The 21,242-nt window shown below is 37.9% G+C and overlaps 1 protein-coding gene across 1 annotated transcript in view; it reads left to right on the top strand.

The window, feature by feature from the left end:
- The window catches only part of unc5db (unc-5 netrin receptor Db), a gene marked incomplete at its 3' end in the record, with an annotated part of 185,903 nt that overhangs the window by 95,731 nt on the left and 68,930 nt on the right, over positions 1–21,242 (top strand). Inside the window, 2 exon segments of the mRNA XM_024274532.2 lie at positions 11,284–11,427; positions 13,517–13,620. Of these exon segments, the coding sequence (XP_024130300.1) occupies positions 11,284–11,427; positions 13,517–13,620 (248 nt within the window).

The raw sequence follows: 21,242 nt of genomic DNA, 5'->3' as shown, positions 1-21,242 counted from the left end.
TATATATATATATACAGGGTTCCCCTGCGCATTTGCGTTTCTTGATTCCCGGTTTCACCTTTTTCGTGTTTTTTGTCAGTCACGTGACTCTTCTTGTTCTTCACAAAAACTCAGACAACTCAAGACACTTGGATGAAATTTTTACATCAAAGGAGATGCTGGGCTACTGAGGTATCTCCGCAGATGGAAGCGCGCGCTTCTGATTTTAAGGCGCGGAGAGACAGAGTGACACTAATCTGCGTCATAAAGTACGATGTGGCGGTTGTACATTCTTTTGTTCTAAATTAAAAAAAAAAAAACTTTCTGTTGCGCAATACTCCAGTATTCTTTAATGAATGTTTTACAAAACATGATCAGAACTGTTTTTGATGAGCATGGATCTTTACATCCTTTGGCTGGAGGGGAAGTTCTCTGTATTCGCAGATTCTGCATTTTCGCGGGGGGAAGACTACATGGAGCAGCTATTTTTATGTATGTTGGGCAAACTTTAAGTTTCTTGTTTCTCAACCTCTTAAGGTTTTGTGAACATGCTAATGCGGCTAATTGAGCTAACGTGTAGCATGACCCAAACAAGTTAGACTTAATGCGAATGCAGTTATGGGATATGCCGAAAGGTGAGGAAGAAGTTAATAAAGTCTGACTGCCAAACCTATCTCTGAGTCTGTTGTCTCACCTAGTGTGTTTTATACTCCAGTGCACCTTAGATTTGACATAAGTTAAAAAATATACCATTCATTGATGGTGCATCTCATCATCCAGTGCCCCATAGTCTGGAAATTGCATAATTTTCCTAATTGTTTAATGTTGTAGTCACACTTAGAAGATTTTAATAAAAGACACTTTAAAATACTTTACTAATATCTGTTTTATCTGACTTGATAAGAATAACCTTTTTGATTCTTCATCTATAAAAAGGTGTTATGTAGATACATGAGCACAACTTTTCCTCAAAAGTTTTTCATGCCGCCTCCAGCTGAACATAACTAAGCAATTAGACTCAAAACCACTCACTTTAAATGAAACTCATTAGGTTATAAAGCCATTAACCACTTAGGGACTGTTTGCTCTTAGCAATATGACGTGTACACCTTAGAAGAGGCTTACTAATTTAATCCAGAGTTATGTGTTGTGTTGATGTGATATACATTTCCAGACTATAATGACATTTAAAAACTCATCATATTTTTCAACATTATAGGTTAGACAGTCAGTAAAAGCTCACTACTAAAAGTTTAAACCAACTGTCTGATTTAATTCGTGGAAAGAATATACAGTGATATCCAATTTTATAGCAAATAACTTTTTTTAAAGTGAATTTTCTTTAGTATCATCTGCATCCCAGTATTTTAAGACATAAGAAATATATTGTAAGTTGCTTTGTTCTTTAAAAATGCAGCTGTAACACATGGGAATATATCATTTCAGGTGTTGCACTTTTATGTCATTTGGTCTTTTTAGGTCATTTTTATGTCAGACACTAAAAACTGCGTATAAATGGCTCAACTACACATCCATAGGGTCAGGTGTGTAAAAGTTTTTGTCCAGTTTATTTCAGTTTACCAATGGCTGTTACAATCAAGGTGGGCTTTGTCCCACTGTCAATCACACCCAGCTTCTGAGTGATATTGAACTGTCCTGCATGATTGCTTCTGTCGTGCTCGGCAAAGCCAGATGAGTAAAATGGCTCTATGCTGCTGTTAAGCCGTGAGTCCCACCAGGCTCCTATTGACAGTCACGCTGGTCCCACTGAACCCAGTCCTCTCAATGAACCGGGGGCTCTGAAATGCTGCCTACAGAATTATGAAAATGTATGACAGCTGGACCAAAGATCTCTGCTCCTGGCTGAATCTCTAATAGCAAGACTTATTTTTCTCAAATCATCAACTTATGTTAGTGTTAACAAATGAATTAAAAAAAAAGTCTCTATAGGGTCCATATTTAGTTAACAAATATGTAAATACATGCAGATGTCTGCTTTAGCTGAATTGCTTGAAGACATTTGATGTAGCATAAATATAGTTTAAATAGGAAGAAATCTTGAGAATGGGAATGAATAAAGATTTATATGTGATACAAGTTTATATCCAAACATACATGTTAATGTCTTCTGAATGTTAATGAAAGTAAATAATTTATAGGAAAAAAAAAATGTTCATGTGTAAAATTTATAAAACATAAAAAACAACAGCAGATTTTTTTTCCTGAGGATCCACAGACTTTTGTTTTTTTAAATATCAATCCCTTTTCTTAATATCAGCGACAAAAAGTTATATATTTAATCCATATATCTCTGTTACATAGAGCAGTCTATAATTTTAAAATAGAATTTTTGTGTGATGTTTTTTTTTAGTTCTGCCATTTTTTTTGTGTGACTAATCTTGACCTGTAATTAATTTATCTATTTTTAATATGACCTAATAATTGCAGTAAAAAGCCTCATTTTGAGGTATTTGGATTTAACTTTGTAACATTTTGACAAAGATCAAATTGCAGTTTAAAAAGTGGCTTTATGAAGTTTTCTTATCATAACAGACTTTGAACATTAATTTTTACATCACCGAGAGGGATTATTTTCAATCTTCAATCAAACAATTACAAAAAACCAAATCATGTCTAGCGTTGATCTAATTAAGAACATTAAGAAACACAAAACTTCTGAGCTATCCCAAAAAATATTTACCACAAACTTTTAATTAATACCCTAAAATATACCAAAATGATGACATACCTTATTGTACAATTTACCATCCAATGCGATCATCCCACCGTATATCTCATTAATTCAAGATAGAAAAACACCTCATCTGTCTTTATCCCTTACATAATAGATAATAGTTGTGCATTTATGGATTTGTTTAAGGTGGATTCTAAGAACTACAAAATTGTACATCGATGATGTCAATTGTAGAGGGACACAGAGAGCGAGGCACAATTTTGGCTGAGTTCAAATAAAACATTCATGCAAGTAAACTTTGTTTTATATTTAAGAACGCAACAATAGTTGTAGATTAAACGTGAAATTAACAAGAATAAGAAAAACAAACACACTAATTTGTAATGAATTAATCACAATTAATGCAATTATTTTACCTGTTTTGAATAATTTTAAGAAATGAACCAAAATAAGAACTTGTTACCATTGGGGACCCTTTAATTGTTAAGATAATTCACTGAGGTCATTTTTTTAGGCAAAAATGAAGATGCATTTCCATGGCAATGAGCTAGATTTAGACACTTTTCTTTACTCAAACTAACAACCAGCAGTTCACAAAAAAATAGCCTAAATAATGGATTCAATACAAAGTAATTGACTTTACTCATGGCTAAATTAAAACACAAGATAACTGTTAGCAGCTACAGCAATCCAAAACAAAATATTGATAATACTAAATATTTATTTTTATGTTTTAAAGAATTCATTTTTTTACAAACTTACATGGGGTAAATACGCCAGTAAATTTGCCCATCCTTTATTTTGGCATACAGAGTTTAATTTGTGATTTGAGAGATTGTCCGTTGAGTGTACGCCATTCCTGTAATTTGTTTTTAACGGACTTACATGCAAAATACTGCTACTTGTTACTCCATTTCTGATAGCAGATTTGTCAGAATTATGGAGGAACAAAGGTGGATCTTGGCAGTTGTGCGCAAAAAGCACACGTTCTGCCTTATATTCAGTTGTGGGCAGTAATTTGAGGCTGTAAAATACTCAGAAGATATCACAAATGACAGATATTAAACTAATCAAATCAGGCTCAGAAAAAAAAAGTATCTGACAGAGTAAAAAAGATATATCTCATTGGTGCTAAAATGATTTTTATTTAAGACAGTAGAATTAAAAAATAGTTCTAAAAATACTGTCAGAGGGAGTCTATAAATGCTTTTCAGTGCAAGTCACATTATTAATGCTAAGTCAAATACTGCTGATGTAGCACTCCTCTTGTTAGCAGCACCAAGAGCTCAAAACATACTTAGCTGCTCCCTAAAGGATTCTGTTTCTGCCAATTTCCTTTATGCTGCTCTTAAGGCTTAGCAAAGGGTGTGTGAAACCATTAATTTGGAAAGTGTGTCAGCCCTTCCTCAGAATTTATGCATATCTAATCCTGTAAATCCCATTGATCATGTCAAGCTCCTCTGGATGTCTGTTGGAGGGTGACCATGTATGGACTTCCTGCATCAGCTATTTCCTATCTAGTAATTGAGGATCGTGCCATACACCTGTTCAGACAAGTCTTTAGGATTTCTGCCATCGGTGTTTCTCTGCCACAGTGAAGTACTTTCATGTCTAAGTCAAGTCAAGTTGGCGACCTCCATGTGCTTCTTGACTCTTGCCTGCCTTCTTGCTATGTGCCTGTCGATATGATCCTGATCTGTTTTCATCTCAAGTTCTTCACCATCACCTGCTCCTGACTCCAAGCTACATCCCACAGATCATCAGCTTCAGGACTACCATCTTCAAGGACTCTCACCCTCTCCTTCTGCAATCATTGTGCCACTCCAGCGCCAACTTCTCCTTATCACTACACATTTGTCCATGAAAGAGTACTTCACCATTCTGTCCATCAGGAATTCATAAGACACTTGACTGTCAATCTTTGGTGACTGTTGTGTTCTGTCCGCCCGCGTTTCTACAGATCACTGACTGAGGCCTTTAGCTGCACACAAATGTTGATTAACACTAGAAGTCCTAAGCCTGCGCACATTTGCGCAGGGAAGAGTCCCCCCCTCTAGTCCGAGAGCCCATTGTTGTGTCATGGTGGGTCACTGATGAGCCATTAACTTGCCCATGTATATGTTAATGCAGCATGTAGTACCTAATGTGTATTTGAACTAACAGGTTGTGTGGGGGTTGTAGTTACCTGATGCATGTGGACAAGTATTGGCATTCCTGCTTTTACTCACATTTGAACTAAAGTTCCATCTCATTCCTAACCCAGAGTTCAATATGATGTTGCTCCACCTTTTGCTGCTATTGCAGCTTCAACTCTTCTGGGAAGGCTGTCCACAAGGTTGAGGAGAGTATTTATAAGAACTCTGGATCATTCTTCCAAAAGCTCATTGGTCAGGTCACACTGATGTTGGTGGAGAAGGTCTGGCTCTCAGTCTCTGCTCTAATTCATCTCAAAGGTGTTCTATGGTGTTCAGTTCAGGACTCTGTCCTCCATGTCTTTATGGACCTTGCTTTGTGCTCTGGTGCACAAAAATGTTGGAAGAGGAAGAGCCCGCTCCAAACTGTTCCCACTAAGGTTGGGAGCATTGTCCAAATTGTGTTAAAAATATTTCTTTCACCTGCAGTGAACAGTTTTGAGGTAAAAATAAAATTTAAAAGTAAAAACAAATATTTCATGTGGACTATTCCTGAGCGGGATTCGAACTCATGACCTTCTGAATGTGAGTCCGCAGCCATAACCACTTGACCGTCTAGTGGCGGAATCTGGAATGCATGTCAAACTTAAATTTAAACATGATATTCTGCATTGCGCAATCAGGAAGTTATTGTTGATGGTTTAAAGGCATTTGTCTGTGTTAAAAATATTTCTTTCACCTGCAGTGAACAGTTTTGAGGTAAAAATAAAATTTTAAAGTAAACACAATGTTCATGGTTTAACACTAGAAGTCCGAAGCCTGCGAAAACTTGTGCAGGGCAGAGTCCCCCCCCCTTTAATCCGAGAGCCCATTGTTGTGTCATGGTGGGTCACTGATGAGCCATTAACTTGTATATGTTAATGCAGCATGTAGTACCTAATGTGTATTTGAACTAACAGGTTGTGTGGGGGTTGTAGTTACCTGATGCATGTGGACAAGTATTGGCTTTCCTGCTTTAACTCACATTTGAACTAAAGTTCCATCTCATTCCTAACCCAGAGTTCAATATGATGTTGCTCCACCTTTTGCTGCTATTGCAGCTTCAACTCTTCTGGGAAGGCTGTCCACAAGGTTGAGGAGAGTATTTATAAGAACTCTGGATCATTCTTCCAAAAGCTCATTGGTCAGGTCACACTGATGTTGGTGGAGAAGGTCTGGCTCTCAGTCTCTGCTCTAATTCATCTCAAAGGTGTTCTATGGTGTTCAGTTCAGGACTCTGTCCTCCATGTCTTTATGGACCTTGCTTTGTGCTCTGGTGCACAAAAATGTTGGAAGAGGAAGAGCCCGCTCCAAACTGTTCCCACTAAGGTTGGGAGCATTGTCCAAATTGTGTTAAAAATATTTCTTTCACCTGCAGTGAACAGTTTTGAGGTAAAAATAAAATTTAAAAGTAAAAACAAATATTTCATGTGGACTATTCCTGAGCGGGATTCGAACCCATGACCTTCTGAATGTGAGTCCGCAGCCATAACCACTTGACCGTCTAGTGGCGGAATCTGGAATGCATGTCAAACTTAAATTTAAACCTGACATTCTGCATTGTGCAATCAGGAAGTCACTGTTGATGGTTTAAAGGCATTTGTCTGTGTTAAAAATATTTCTTTCACCTCCAGTGAACAGTTTTGAGGTACAAATAAAATTTAAAAGTAAAAACAAATATTTCATGTGGACTATTCCTGAGCGGGATTCGAACTCATGACCTTCTGAATGTGAGTCTGCAGCCATAACCACTTGACCGTCTAGTGGCGGAATCTGGAATGCATGTCAAACTTAAATTTAAACATGACATTCTGCATTGCGCAATCAGGAAGTCATTGTTGATGGTTTAAAGCAGGGGTCTCAAACTCAATTCAGCCGGAGGCCACTGGAGGAGGAGTCTGAGTGAAGCTGGGCCGCATCAGGATTTTCACATTTAAATGTTATCAAATATCTTTGTTTTTAACACAAAATAATGAATAAAATAAATAAATATATTAAATATTGAATTAATAAGCAGGCAAATCAGTATGGAAGTTTTTTACTTCCATCAGACTTTGAATTTTTTTTATGTTGAATTTCTGACCCATCGAAATTTTAAGTCTCAAAATTAAAAACGCTGATTTTTCCAAGATAGAAAATATTTTTGGGAGCATAAAATGTTGCTGTTTAAAAAGCAAGGGTTGAAAAACAATTCACAATAAAAATTCTGAGGTTAAGAAAATTCAGAATAAAAATTCTGGGGATAAAAAAAATCAGAAAAATTCGGATTAAAAATTTAGAGGTTAAGAAAATTCAGAATAAAAAAATCACAATAAACATTTAGAATAAAAATTCAGAGGTTAAGGAAATTCAGAATAAAAATTCAGAGGTTAAAAATATTCAGAATAAAAATTCAGAGGTTAAAAAAAATCAGGGGTTAAAAAAAATTCAGAGTCTGATGGAACTAAAAAACTTCCATAAATCAGTAATAAATTAAAATAATAATAATGACCATACAACAGATTCATATTACTGAAGAAATCTCATATTGACTGACTGACTAGAGAAAACTAATTATTTGTATTCAGTTTCAAATATCTGTATTAACAGATCCTCCTTCAGAGAGAGAGAAGCCCTGGTAACGAGAAAATCTTTGAGGGATTTCATTTTTGTAGAACTCCTCACATTAAATAAATCTGATCTATGTGTCTTCCATTCATTGGAGGTGTGGGGTGCTCACGCACGCGCCGACTGCATCAGTGTCCATTCGGGGGGGGGGGCGCTTTCCATTGGGGGTCTATTCAAACGCACGTAGCAGAATATCGGACTTCTACTCGCGTTTACCTGGACTGGAATGCGCGCTGACACAGCCGGTGTGTGAACCTTAAAATCCACAGACACGCGCACGCAGGCGCGAGCCAAGCTCAGGATCACATGTCTGACAGGCGGGTGCAGTGGATCGCCGCGCGGGGCGGGCTACAGGTTTGCGGCTCGGAGCTTGTGGAACTCTGATTTAATAGGAACAGTCAGCACGTCAAAAAACGTATTCCTCAACATCATATATTTATTCATTCTGAGAGAGACATCCACAGACGGAGCTGGTAGCTCAGAAACACCTTTTTTTTTTTGACAAGCTGCAAATTCCCCGCGCGGGGCACGCAAATTTGTCACGCGAATCGCGTTTGGTGCTTCGTGGCTCCTCCTCCGCCCAGCTGATTGGAGGAATGAATGAGTAAGCGAGGCACTGGACAGCCCGCTGATGTCCCGCCTCCAGAGTCATATACCTCACTGTGATTAGTTTGTTCAGCTCTGGACACAACAATTGTCATTCATATCAACCTTGCGGGCCGCACTAACAGTAATCTTTTATATGAAGACGCGGACCGCAAATCATCATCCCACGGGCCGCAGATGGCCCGCGGGCCGCAAGTTTGAGACCCCTGGTTTAAAGGCATTTGTCTGTGTTAAAAATATTTCTTTCACCTGCATTGAACAGTTTTGAGGTAAAAATAAAATTTAAAAGTAAAAACAAATATTTCATGTGGACTATTCCTGAGCCGGATTCGAACCCATGACCTTCTGAATGTGAGTCCGCAGCCATAACCACTTGACCGTCTAGTGGCGGAATCTGGAATGCATGTCAAACTTAAATTTAAACATGACATTCTGCATTGCGCAATCAGGAAGTCATTGTTGATGGTTTAAAGGCATTTGTCTGTGTTAAAAATATTTCTTTCACCTGCATTGAACAGTTTTGAGGTAAAAATAAAATTTAAAAGTAAAAACAAATATTTCATGTGGACTATTCCTGAGCGGGATTCGAACCCATGACCTTCTGAATGTGAGTCCGCAGCCATAACCACTTGACCGTCTAGTGGCGGAATCTGGAATGCATGTCAAACTTAAATTTAAACATGACATTCTGCATTGCGCAATCAGGAAGTCATTGTTGATGGTTTAAAGGCATTTGTCTGTGTTAAAAATATTTCTTTCACCTGCATTGAACAGTTTTGAGGTAAAAATAAAATTTAAAAGTAAAAACAAATATTTCATGTGGACTATTCCTGAGCGGGATTCGAACCCATGACCTTCTGAATGTGAGTCCGCAGCCATAACCACTTGACCGTCTAGTGGCGGAATCTGGAATGCATGTCAAACTTAAATTTAAACATGACATTCTGCATTGCGCAATCAGGAAGTCATTGTTGATGGTTTAAAGGCATTTGTCTGTGTTAAAAATATTTCTTTCACCTGCATTGAACAGTTTTGAGGTAAAAATAAAATTTAAAAGTAAAAACAAATATTTCATGTGGACTATTCCTGAGCGGGATTCGAACCCATGACCTTCTGAATGTGAGTCCGCAGCCATAACCACTTGACCGTCTAGTGGCGGAATCTGGAATGCATGTCAAACTTAAATTTAAACATGACATTCTGCATTGCGAAATCAGGAAGTCATTGTTGATGGTTTAAAGGCATTTGTCTGTGTTAAAAATATTTCTTTCACCTGCATTGAACAGTTTTGAGGTAAAAATAAAATTTAAAAGTAAAAACAAATATTTCATGTGGACTATTCCTGAGCGGGATTCGAACCCATGACCTTCTGAATGTGAGTCCGCAGCCATAACCACTTGACCGTCTAGTGGCGGAATCTGGAATGCATGTCAAACTTAAATTTAAACATGACATTCTGCATTGCGAAATCAGGAAGTCATTGTTGATGGTTTAAAGGCATTTGTCTGTGTTAAAAATATTTCTTTCACCTGCATTGAACAGTTTTGAGGTAAAAATAAAATTTAAAAGTAAAAACAAATATTTCATGTGGACTATTCCTGAGCGGGATTCGAACCCATGACCTTCTGAATGTGAGTCCGCAGCCATAACCACTTGACCGTCTAGTGGCGGAATCTGGAATGCATGTCAAACTTAAATTTAAACATGACATTCTGCATTGCGCAATCAGGAAGTCATTGTTGATGGTTTAAAGGCATTTGTCTGTGTTAAAAATATTTCTTTCACCTGCATTGAACAGTTTTGAGGTAAAAATAAAATTTAAAAGTAAAAACAAATATTTCATGTGGACTATTCCTGAGCGGGATTCGAACCCATGACCTTCTGAATGTGAGTCCGCAGCCATAACCACTTGACCGTCTAGTGGTGGAATCTGGAATGCATGTCAAACTTAAATTTAAACCTGACATTCTGCATTGCGAAATCAAAAATGGATTAACCCCCCATTTCACCAGTTTGTCATTAATTGTATTTGTCTGTGTTGAAAATATTTCTTTCCCCTTCATTGAACAGTTTTGAGGTAAAAATAAAATGTAAAAGTAAACACAATGTTCATGGTTTAAAAGCATCAAAAATGTATCACCCCCCCCTCCCCCATGTCACCAGTTTGTCATTTGTTGTATTTGTCTGTGTTAAAAATACTTCTTTCACCTGCAAATTTAAACCTTACAATCTGCATTGAGAAAATCAGGAAGTCATTGTTGATGGTTTAAGGTGATCACCACAACACTACTTTGAGAAGGGGAGGGGGGCATTGCAGCAGAAGCTGAAAGTTCCAGGGACTCTAGTGTTAAAGATTTTAATTGGGTGCTTATTTAGCATGACTGTGTCATGGTATTATCAAATAATATAGTGTCTAGAATAAAAGGCACTGAGTGAATTTGTACAGGAACTCTTGAGATTGAAGAAATTAGAGTAGGTAATATCACTAGAAATGTCAGGAGTCCGTGCTCTGTCTCCCCCTCTGGTCACTGGCGGGAGCAGTCTCCAGAGTTCTGAATGCATTTCATCTCCCGGCAACCCCGGCACTCTCATCTGCTAATCACCCACAGGACACTTAAGCACTACTCGGAGCATCACTCAGGGCGAAGTATTGTTTGTGCCACTCAGCCTACATACGCATTCCCATCCTGACCGGATCTCCGGTTCACCTGATCTTTCTTCGTCTTCGATTCTGCTTGTTTGCCGCCTGCCCCGACCCTTGCCTAGATCCTGACCCCTCCGGTTTCCCTCGGATGCTCCCATGCTTGTTGCTGACTTCTGCCCCCCTGAATTAGATGTCTGGACTTTTAGCTGTGTTAATAAACCTGCTGCACTTGGAACAAACAGTCTGCCTGTTCCGTGATTAGAAAGTTAGGTTGTTTAGATTTTAAACATTAATTTAACAGGGTTCAGTTACCCTTGGTAGTCAATAGAATGACTTGAAACTGGAAGGAATCACCTGAAGTTTTGTGACCATGTTAGTGGTAATTAAATTTTGCTTTCCTTTTCCATCACACAATTTATCTGTAAATGATCAATGACTCCACATGAACACATTTTACAAGGGGACTGGTATGCTCCATGATGTCTGAAGTTAGTTTGCAAGTAAAGTGGAACATTAAATGTACCGTTGACAAATTGTGAACCTATTTGTATTTTAAAACTCCATTCTTTCTGTTTGTACAGGACTGAAGGTGCGTGAGGTGATGATAAACGTTTCCCGTCAGCAAGTGGAGGACTTTCATGGGCCTGAGGACTACTGGTGTCTCTGTGTGGCGTGGAGCCACTTGGGGACCGCTAAGAGTCGGAAGGCAACTGTCCGCATAGCCTGTGAGTTTGAAATTCAATTCATTCTAGCCTTACTCTTTTATCACAAAGACTCAAAATTTTAAGCATAGCATCAAAACAAACTGGCCAACACAGAGGAGTTATTTGTACAAGAATTTCTCAAATTTTTGCCTAAAAATGAATGTTTGAATGAATGCATAACTTGCAAAGAATCGTATTGTGGGTAATGTTAAGATCATGTTATGACAGTGATAAATGCAGCAACATCTGGGATACTGCTTCACAGATTCCCTATTATTAATTTGAGCCAATAGAAATAACCTATAAAGTATGGAAAAGGCCAACATGAACAAGAATCTTGAAATGTCAGGGCATGTTGGTTACTCAGGCTCAGCTGACTTTATTTAAATTAACTGTTCATGTCATCAAAGGGACATTCTCAATATATCTTAACTTTGTGGTTAAATATTCCTGTAGTTTTGGTATGGCTTTGAAATGATAAATAAAAAGGAGTCGAGCCATTTTTTTTTTTTTAATTTGATGTCAGATGACAGAGAACCTCAATTCACAGAGGAAGGCTGTAAAATCCAACAATGATTGGCCTAAGTGAAAATAATTTTGTATGTGTGTATCAACACCAGGTACAACACTTTTACTGTTACTTTGGTTCGTGCTGCAAGGCGATTACTGAGGAGTCAACGGCTATGAATGTACGCTAAACGTCTATGACAAAATAGATTGTTGGGAAAATTGTGAGACGTTAAAAGTTGTTTTAATGAGTTTTCATTCATCCAACCGCATTTGAATGAGTTGATGTGTCTCTTCTTTGCTGTACATGTGTCCATCTACTCCCGTAAAGCCCGGTTAGGGTGGTCGTTTGGTCCAGTTATTCTGCTCCAAGCGCAGAACAAATTCCGACTCAGACAACTTGGAGCAAACCAGATCTCAGTTCAGAGATGGGTCAGAGAGCGGTTCCTGGTCCAGAACCAGGGTCTGCTTGGGTGTATTCTCACTGGAAATGTGTTCTGGATTATTGGAAAAAACAAACTCTGGTTCACTTAAACCGGACCAAATATGTCCAGTCTGAATACACCCTAAATGAGGCAAACAGAACGCGCTCTAGGGGACATGGCACAGAGGACATTTATTGACAAGATCAACAGCCAGAACACAGTGGAGTTTGGATAAAAAACTTACACAATGCCTGGAAAAATCTGCAAGAATCAGAAAAGATGAACCACAATATAGCGAGAGAACACCGTACAGGTTGGACGATGCTCAAATGTTGTGTGGTTGGTTGTATAAATTGAAGTAACAGTTATGCCAGAATATTTGTGTCAGCTACAACCATTCTGTCCTCTTTGCCCAAGAAGAAAACCCTAAATAAAAAGACAAATGCAAACAGAATTGAGCAGTCTGCACCACATTTCTTACACAGAAGTTAAATCAGATATATCAATTCCTCTCAGGCTAATGCCGTCTAATCTGTTTAGACACAATCACGGTGGTCAAAACCAATACTGCTGCTGTAAGGTGTTAGAGGTTACCTGGAAGTCCTCTTCAGTATTGAGTGTATTGGTTTTACTTACTGGAAGCACACAGAGGAAAAAGATCTAATGCTGGTAAACACCAAAAGAGCACTGAGTGTCTTTTACTTTGAAGTATTAAGTGGTCAAAAGCTCAGACGGACGTGCTGCCTTTTATTTTGCATTTGAAAGAAAGCAGAATGAAGTTTTGTGAGTTTGTTTACTCTGTCTTTCATTAGCAGAGAACGTTTACTAACCTAAGGGCACATACACTATACTCACAGCTGATTTTAAGAATTCAAAGGCACTTAAAATAGATTTTGATTCCAAGGGGTTTTAGCGGATATTTGCAGCAGTATCAACTACTGAATGCGGGTTTGAGAATTTGCTTACTTGTGTTTGTCACTATTGAGTGGCAAATGATTGGCAAGATTAGATTAGAGCACTTCATTTATTGAATGTACCCTACAAAGCACCTTGTGAACATATTAGATCGCACAGAGTTGGTGGATCCATTATCCTGTGCTGGCCGTAGTGATTTTCCAAGGTCATGGAAGGGAAATTAGAAGGGAAGGGAAATTACTGCTTCTTATCTCTTCACGCAGACCTGAGGAAAAACTTTGAGCAGGATCCCCAGGGGAAGGAAGTGCCAATCAACAGGATGATTGTTCTGCACTGTCGTCCTCCGGAGGGAGTGCCAGCAGTGGAGGTAAGGCTACCGGCTTATGGTCCCACTGCGTTCCAAAGAAGATTATCATCTGAAGGCTAATCTATAATCTTAGGAAAACTCTTTTCCAGTGCCTTTTCTAACCTTAAAGAGGCTGATATGGTTTGTGATGATGGAATAGACAATAAGGTGTCAAAATGAAATTTGTTAAAACGAAGACATCATGCTAATGGAACTTTTCTAATTAAAAGTATTTTTCTCACTTTCATACATGCTTTATGACCTGTAGAATTCAAGATACTGGTTGTTGACACAAAGTATTTTAATTCTATTTATTTTTTAATTAAATTTATACCTTAGAAACCCTTTTGCACTGAAGTGTTACAACATTATTCAAATATTGTAATTTTTAGTTAAGAAAAAACTGAACCAAAAAGGATCAAGAAGTGTGAAAAACTGGTATGACTGTACTTGCTGCACTATTGGCCGTATTTAATATTTGTTTTTCATAAAACAACTGTGTGCCTTATAATCCGGAGCACCTAATGTATGGATTCATTCTTGTTGTGTTTAGGCTACTGATGTTTTAAACGATTTTGCTCTGTCAAAAGGTTTTCTTGGGTGTTGTTGTAGATATGCTAATGTGGTGGCTAATGTGTAGCAGTGTCAGGCAGTTTTTTAACAATTCTTAAGTGTTACTAACAGGGTTGGGCGTTAGCGTAGTCACAGTAATGATTGTTTTAATGGTATCAGTCGGTTGTTTTTATGTATGTAAACAAAGTTAGGAGTTGCAGATATTGTGAATACGCTAACACGGCTAACACATAGCAGTATCGTACTGTGTTTTGTTTTTAGCATTAGTGTTTTAGTGTTGGTAAACAAACAGTAATGTTTGTTTAGCAGTATCAGTCAGTTGTTTTGTGTTGGAAACAAGGTTGGGAGTTACAGGTGTTATGAATACTCTAATGCGGCTAACACTTCTAACGTGGCTAACATGTAGCATGTCAGAAACAACTTCTAGAATTAAGGCGAATCCAGATTCTTCCCCTACCCCGGCGGCTTCTCCCAGCCTCTATATTTAGCCCTCCAAACAAGAGTTATGGAAAAATAGTGTTATCGAATTTGGACATTAGTCCCACTCGATGACGTCATCACTGACGTGCAGCCAAGTGAGGTTGTGCCTCACCAGCAAAATATTGCTTAAAAATGCATTAATTAAATGAAATGAATGCACTTTTAAAAATAATAAAAATCAAACGGTTTTTTTTTTTTTTTTTTTTTTTGGACATGTCTTTTCTATGATTACCGTTTTCTGTGTGGGTTTTCAACGTTTCTTCAGTAAAAAAGCAGCAAATTTACAAGTTTCCTGTTCAAATCCGCCAAACAGGTGAGGCAGCTGTAGCCCCGCCTCTCCAGCGCCGTACACACTGAGTGTGGCTGCAGCTGACGCATGTCTGTATCGTTTTGGTCTTTCAATCATCATAAAATACTGATTGCATTGGTGCTTGTTTGTGACTCATTTAGTCTTTTTAGATGGTAAAAATGTGCTTTAAAAACACACTAGGTGAGGCAGACAGCCCGCCTGCCGCACCGCAGTACGCATGCCACGAGGCAGAGGGCGCTGGTGAGCCCAGAGAATGTGACACCGCAGCTCAAGATTAATAGAATTAGCGGTAGCAAGTCAAGTGCAGCCGTACGGTTACTCTTTAATGTTGTTGAGCATCATTTTCTAAATGGAGGATTTAGTTTTTAAACCTCTAAACTCAAGAATTTGTTTAGACATGTCACTAGTAGCGATCTTCATTGAGATAGAGAGACTTTTAACACTGAAGAAAGAAAAAGAAGACTTCTACAATCAGGTTATTCATGTGTTTGTTCTGAAGGACCAGCACACAAACTTCATTTATATGTAAAAGTAAGTCAATAATAACAATCTTGATTTTTTTTTCTGTGGTACAGTTAGTAAACAGCAGAAAATGTTGAAATTAAATTAACCCTCAGATACCCCTTCATATGGAGAGGTAGGGAAAGGTCGGAAGGTGAGGTTGGCCTCACTGTGAATGCAATTAATAAAGTCTGACGGACTTTTTTCAGACTGTCAGCAGACGGACAAAATCTCTGACAATTACGACATTATTTCAGAAATAGACCATTCATTGATTATGATTATAATTATAATCCGGTGCGGCCTATAGTGCAAAAACATTATTTTAGTTAATGTTATCTGATTTTTTACTCTTCACTGAAGACAATTTTACTTATTATTTTTAGAATAACGTAAACTAAACCTGAAATTCAAGATTAATTTGTCAGTGACCTGCAGTATTTTCCTTAAGTTGATCTTGTTGGAACCATGCAGCATTTTGACTTTTTCTTTTCTCTGATGTTTGCTTTGACTTTCATATTCATGGCCTAATTTAAGCCGAGCTTCAGCTGTGAGGAGTCATGGCCTCTCATTTACACTTAAAAACAGCCGATCTTTGGGTTTCAAAGCAGCCCACAGCAGCGCTTGACTTTTGGGATAAGGTGCTCATGAGCGTTCAAGATTTTTCAGATATTATCTTGCAAAGCTGTCTTCTTAAAACCAATCAAAACAAGCCACTCTTTATTTCTCATTATTCATTTTTTTCTTTAAAAAATGTTAACATCTTTTTTTTACATATATAATTTGTCTCTGAATTAGTCTTTGAGAATACAGACAGTATATAGGCATCAATGCTTTTGAGTTTTTGTCCCTTTTTCACTCATTGAGTCATCAGATTCTGTAGTAAAATTGCTAAAAAATCTTCTCCTGGAAGGATTTGGAAAGCACTTGATCTGTGTACTGGATGAATCCTGCCGTTACGCTTCGATGATCTCATGTTTTAAATATACAGCCATGTCAGCAGTTGTTTGGACAATATTTTAGGTCATGGTTCTTTACCAAATTTTAATTAGAAAAATATTTCATGTAAGCATTATTTGTTGGAATGATTTAAAAAGATATAAGAAGATCATTAAGTCTTATCGGAAATAGCATGGTTCAGTACGCTTAGAAATCCTTATCAGTAAACAACAAAAAGTAAGCAGCAAGTAAGCATACAGATTTAGTTACAAGTATTAGATTTGATTAATTAATTAGTTAAAACATGGCATTACCAGAGATTTGGACCTCACTATGTTAAGGTAATATCTACTCTTATTTGCTGATTTGCCATAGATAATTTCTACATTAGCATGAAGGAAGCATTAATGTTCTTTTTTACAGCTTCCACATTTTTATTCAAGATTTCTCCACACAGACCCTATGCCATTATGCTAGCCTTGTGCAACACAAAATAAATACAAATGGGTGGATCGAAACAACACAGAGTTGCAGTCTTCCAACTTTTTCTTTGTCAACTAATTAGCTGGTTTCAGCCCCTGTGGAATGTTGCAACAGTTTCCATGAGTTTGCTAGTAGGAGGTTTCCGAGTAAATCTGCAGTATTGCCGCTGCTGCAGCCGCAGCTTAAAATTGCACACTGGACAGAATGTGTGAGCCTCCAGTCTGCAGAACAGTTGATCCTCAGTTTGGAAATAATGGTGTCAGCAATGATGTCAGGAAGAGAAAATGAGTCTCCAGTCACTCAAAGTGAAGTCACCACATGCGCTAACAGCAGCTAACGGTAGGACGCTGGAGTTAGAATGTCGAAGGTTTTTACCTGCTGGACACAAACTGTTTTTTGATTTCTGATACATGTGTTACTATCAGACTTTTCATTTAGAAAATGTCAGTGGTGGTCTAGTGTTTTAAACATGAACAGAAGCCATTTTTTACTTTAACAACAGGTTTTATCTGTGTGGTTAGTGTTAGTGTTGTGTTGACTCTGCACTTGAGCGGCGATGTGTGACGTCACATGTAATAAAGGGTCTATTAAAATGAGCTTAAGGTCTCAATTGTAATGTGACTTTGTAGCTGTGAGAACTTTGGCAGTTTTTGGGCACCTCTACTGATTTCTTTATTTTTTTATTATGAAGAAATCCGATGATCATCAAATAATACGATCATATAAAGATTGAAGAGAGAGAATGATTTCATTGTAACAATATTAATGTCATTAGGTGCTATGATGGAGCGACCATTTAGGAACAAGCCACAGATTGAAGAATTTGCGCCAAAATTAATTTTTGCCAAGGCCCAGGGCCAGCCCTGACTTTAGAAGACATGAAATTTTAAAAATTAACTGTCAAGCCAAAATAAAACAGAACAAAGAGAACTAAATGTCCGCACTACATAAAGTTAATCCTCCTGTACTAAACCGATAAGAACAAATTGTGAGTGTACTTGTGTTGCTAAGGTACCATGGATGGAACTGAAAATAACAAAATGAGAAAATGAGGAGGGAGAGTGTGCAGAACTCAGTCTTAATGTCTGGCGGTGGAGAATTGGCGTTTCATTTTTTTAAATGAATAACAAAGTAGAGCCATATTAGCAGTGCGTTATTAACATGTTCATGTTGATAAATCAACCCTGATAAACTGCGTGTGGAGGTGAGCCTGACTGTTGCTGGCTGGTGCTGCTCAGCCTCCTGGACAAGGTCTTTCCCAGTTAATGAGGTGATATTCCGTGTCTGGATGATTCCGAATGATTAAAGTCCAATTCAATGGATTGAACCACGACTGCTGCCTGAATCACGTGGCGCCGTTGAGGTCCATTCTGTGAGCTGTAAGACATGTCACGCATCTCATGTTGTCTTTTTGAGTTGAGCCTGGCAGAGTTTCATTGGAAGACCACCAGATGTTCACCTGCAATCCCCCAACTGTACAGCAGGGATGGAGCCATTAACTGTGTATAGAGACCAGGACTGAGAGACCCCTCCCCCCTTGAGTTCCAAACAGGAAGTACCTGCTGGCTCCAAGAAGCCAAAATCCACAGAGAAATAAACAGCTATTACTCAGTCATTCTAAATGTCAGAATAGCCATTCTTTCTCTAATACTTTCTCTTAACATCTTCTTTCTAATCAAACTTTTTTTTTCATGATATTTTTTTCTTTATTGCAATTTTTTCAAGTTATAAACTGGCCAATCAGATGCCTAAGTAAAAGCATATGGCTACAATATTTCATTATTTTTTACAATTATGACTCAAGACTTATCTGAATTTTAAGACCTTTTTCACATAAGTAAAATATTAATATACATGTTACCTAATGATCAAAACATTGGGCACTGCAACTGTATCTCATATATAAGTTGCTTTTACCCGAACACATTCATGGTGCTTTTCTTTTGGTAATTTAGGGAGTATTTATGTGTCTCCTTATAAATAATTTATTAAATATCATCTTGAGACTATTTTAAATCAATACAACTATCACTAAATTGATATTTTCTTACATCCCCTGCACGTGCTGCCCGCTGGCCCCACCTGGAATGTTTGATTGACAGATTCTCCCTGAGCAGCTTTCAGTGAAAGGGGTGTGGACCTCGAGCAAGCTTACTCATGATTGGCCACAGTAGTTGCCCCAGAAACATTGACTCAGACTGACTCAGACCAATCACTGTTGTCTGACTCCAACATGGCAACACCCATGATGGAGAAAAATGTTAACTGAATTGAATTTGTTTTGCTAAAGTCGGATTTAAGGCATTTTCTATCAGTGACATCACATCTGGACTGTCCAGTTCTCTATATTGAGTAGAAATGGTTTATTTCAAGCAGTCAGGCAAGAATGCATGTGAAATACAATCAGAGGTTTACATCCATACAAAGATATGTCAGACATAAGATAACTATGCATCAAATTATAGATGGCTTGAAAGGGAGAGGGAGGAAACAAACTTATATAATCCCATCCCTGCTCCAACTCCCCATCTTCTTCACAAGAATTATCATTTTCCGGTTCATAACTTCTGATCAGATATTTTTAGCTTACTAACACAGCTACAGGTCAATAAAAAAGGTGATGGCGATGAGAAAAACTTCGTAGCCATGTCCACTCATGAACCCGCTGATTTCAGCTGATTTCAGACCTTGATTCTAATTTTCCATAGCTACTTTCAGTTTGGTTCATTAACTAGGACCTGTCTGTCATGGGAAACCCTATAAAGGGCATTTGTCCCAGACAGCATAGCCTCTAGGACAGATGTGTCAAACTCAATCACATAAGGGGCCAAAATCCAGAACACACCTTTATTGAACACTCTAAAACTACATTTTTAAAACTTTAAAACCGTAGCTTTTAACATAATGATGAACTAGATATATATCATTACCAACAATAATGCTAGTTTGAATGATGTAAGATGAATTTGGCCACTGAAGATGCTAGTGCTGATACCTGAAGATGCTGCAATTGATAGCGGAAAAACCTAAAGCTACTAGCTGAAAACGCTGAAGCTAATAGCTAGCTAAAATATTAGCTAAATGCCAAATAAGCCTAAAACCCCCCCCCCCAAAAAACAACAACAACAACAAAAAAAAAACAACTTAGATTAGCCAAAACAGCTAGCATGTAGCTGAAATATTAGCTAAACTCCAAAATAGCCTAAAAAATCTTTGTAAATGTTATACTTGTGCATGAAGCTAACAGAATGCAATTTTTTTTTAAATCACAACTTTTTAACATAATTATGAATAATAAAAAGGCAGGAATATTATTCCAGAATAAATCAACTTAAACCTTAAATTACTTTCAATATTTTACTCTCCATGAAAATATTTTTGTCAAAATTATACAAGTTAGAAATAAGCGCAAGATACCATTGGGCCATTAATAACAATAAAATAAAATGATCTGGATAGAATTACCTAGAGGGCCGGCCCTCGGGCCTTGACTTTGACATGTGCTCTTGGATCACTCGAGCTCTAAGTTTCTGGAAGGAATTTTTTTGCCTAATGACAGACAGACTGGAAGAACAGGAACCATTCCTGCCATCAAAGGTCAGTCATTCTTCCTCAACATTTCAGCTATCATGCTGAACTGGAAACTCATCTTCAATGCTGGCTCTGTGGTTTGCTTTGCCCTTCAAGCTTTTTTAGTCCCTTTTGACATGACCTGGTCCCTGCAAGCGTATTTGTGGAGGTGATGAGGCAGGTGTAGTCTGGTGAGAATCTCCCTGTGTTCACACAGAGAATTTCATTTTTACATGGAAACATTATTCAACACTTTCCACAACATTAATACATTTTTTCAACAGCATCTTGACAGTAAAGGCTCATTACAGCCTAGAGAAGGGTGATGAGTCAGAGAAGCCACCAGCAGACTGTGCAAGGTGGCAACATCTTAATCATCGCTCCCCTCATGAGTCCTGATGATGGCTGTGGTGTCACTTGTTCACAGTGGCCTTCAGTCCTCTAATTGCCCCCATATCAACACATTTCTTGGCAACTAATCATCAGTAAATGACATCTGAATGAGCTGTGTCTATATGTGAAAGTAGATAAGAGTGTCTGGCTGCTGAGCAAAGCTAGAGGGGAGTTGACCTTCACAGGGAGTCAGAGTAATGAAATCAGAGGGAAGATCTTAATGTGTGGAAGCCCCTCTGTCAAAGCTGACACTAATGACCGAATCCTAATTGAAACAAATGTGCCAATTAGGAAATTCATTTTTTATGCTCACTGTCTCACTTACCAGGCTAATTTGTGTATGTAACATTATCTCACCTCATTCTAGTTTCTTTACATCCCTTTTTTCCCATGA

This window comes from Oryzias melastigma, linkage group LG9 (genome assembly GCF_002922805.2).
Source record: "Oryzias melastigma strain HK-1 linkage group LG9, ASM292280v2, whole genome shotgun sequence".
In the NCBI taxonomy this organism is placed as follows: domain Eukaryota; kingdom Metazoa; phylum Chordata; class Actinopteri; order Beloniformes; family Adrianichthyidae; genus Oryzias; species Oryzias melastigma.
The sequence above is the reverse complement of the archived record's forward strand: the minus strand, read 5'-3'. Positions and strand labels throughout refer to the sequence as shown.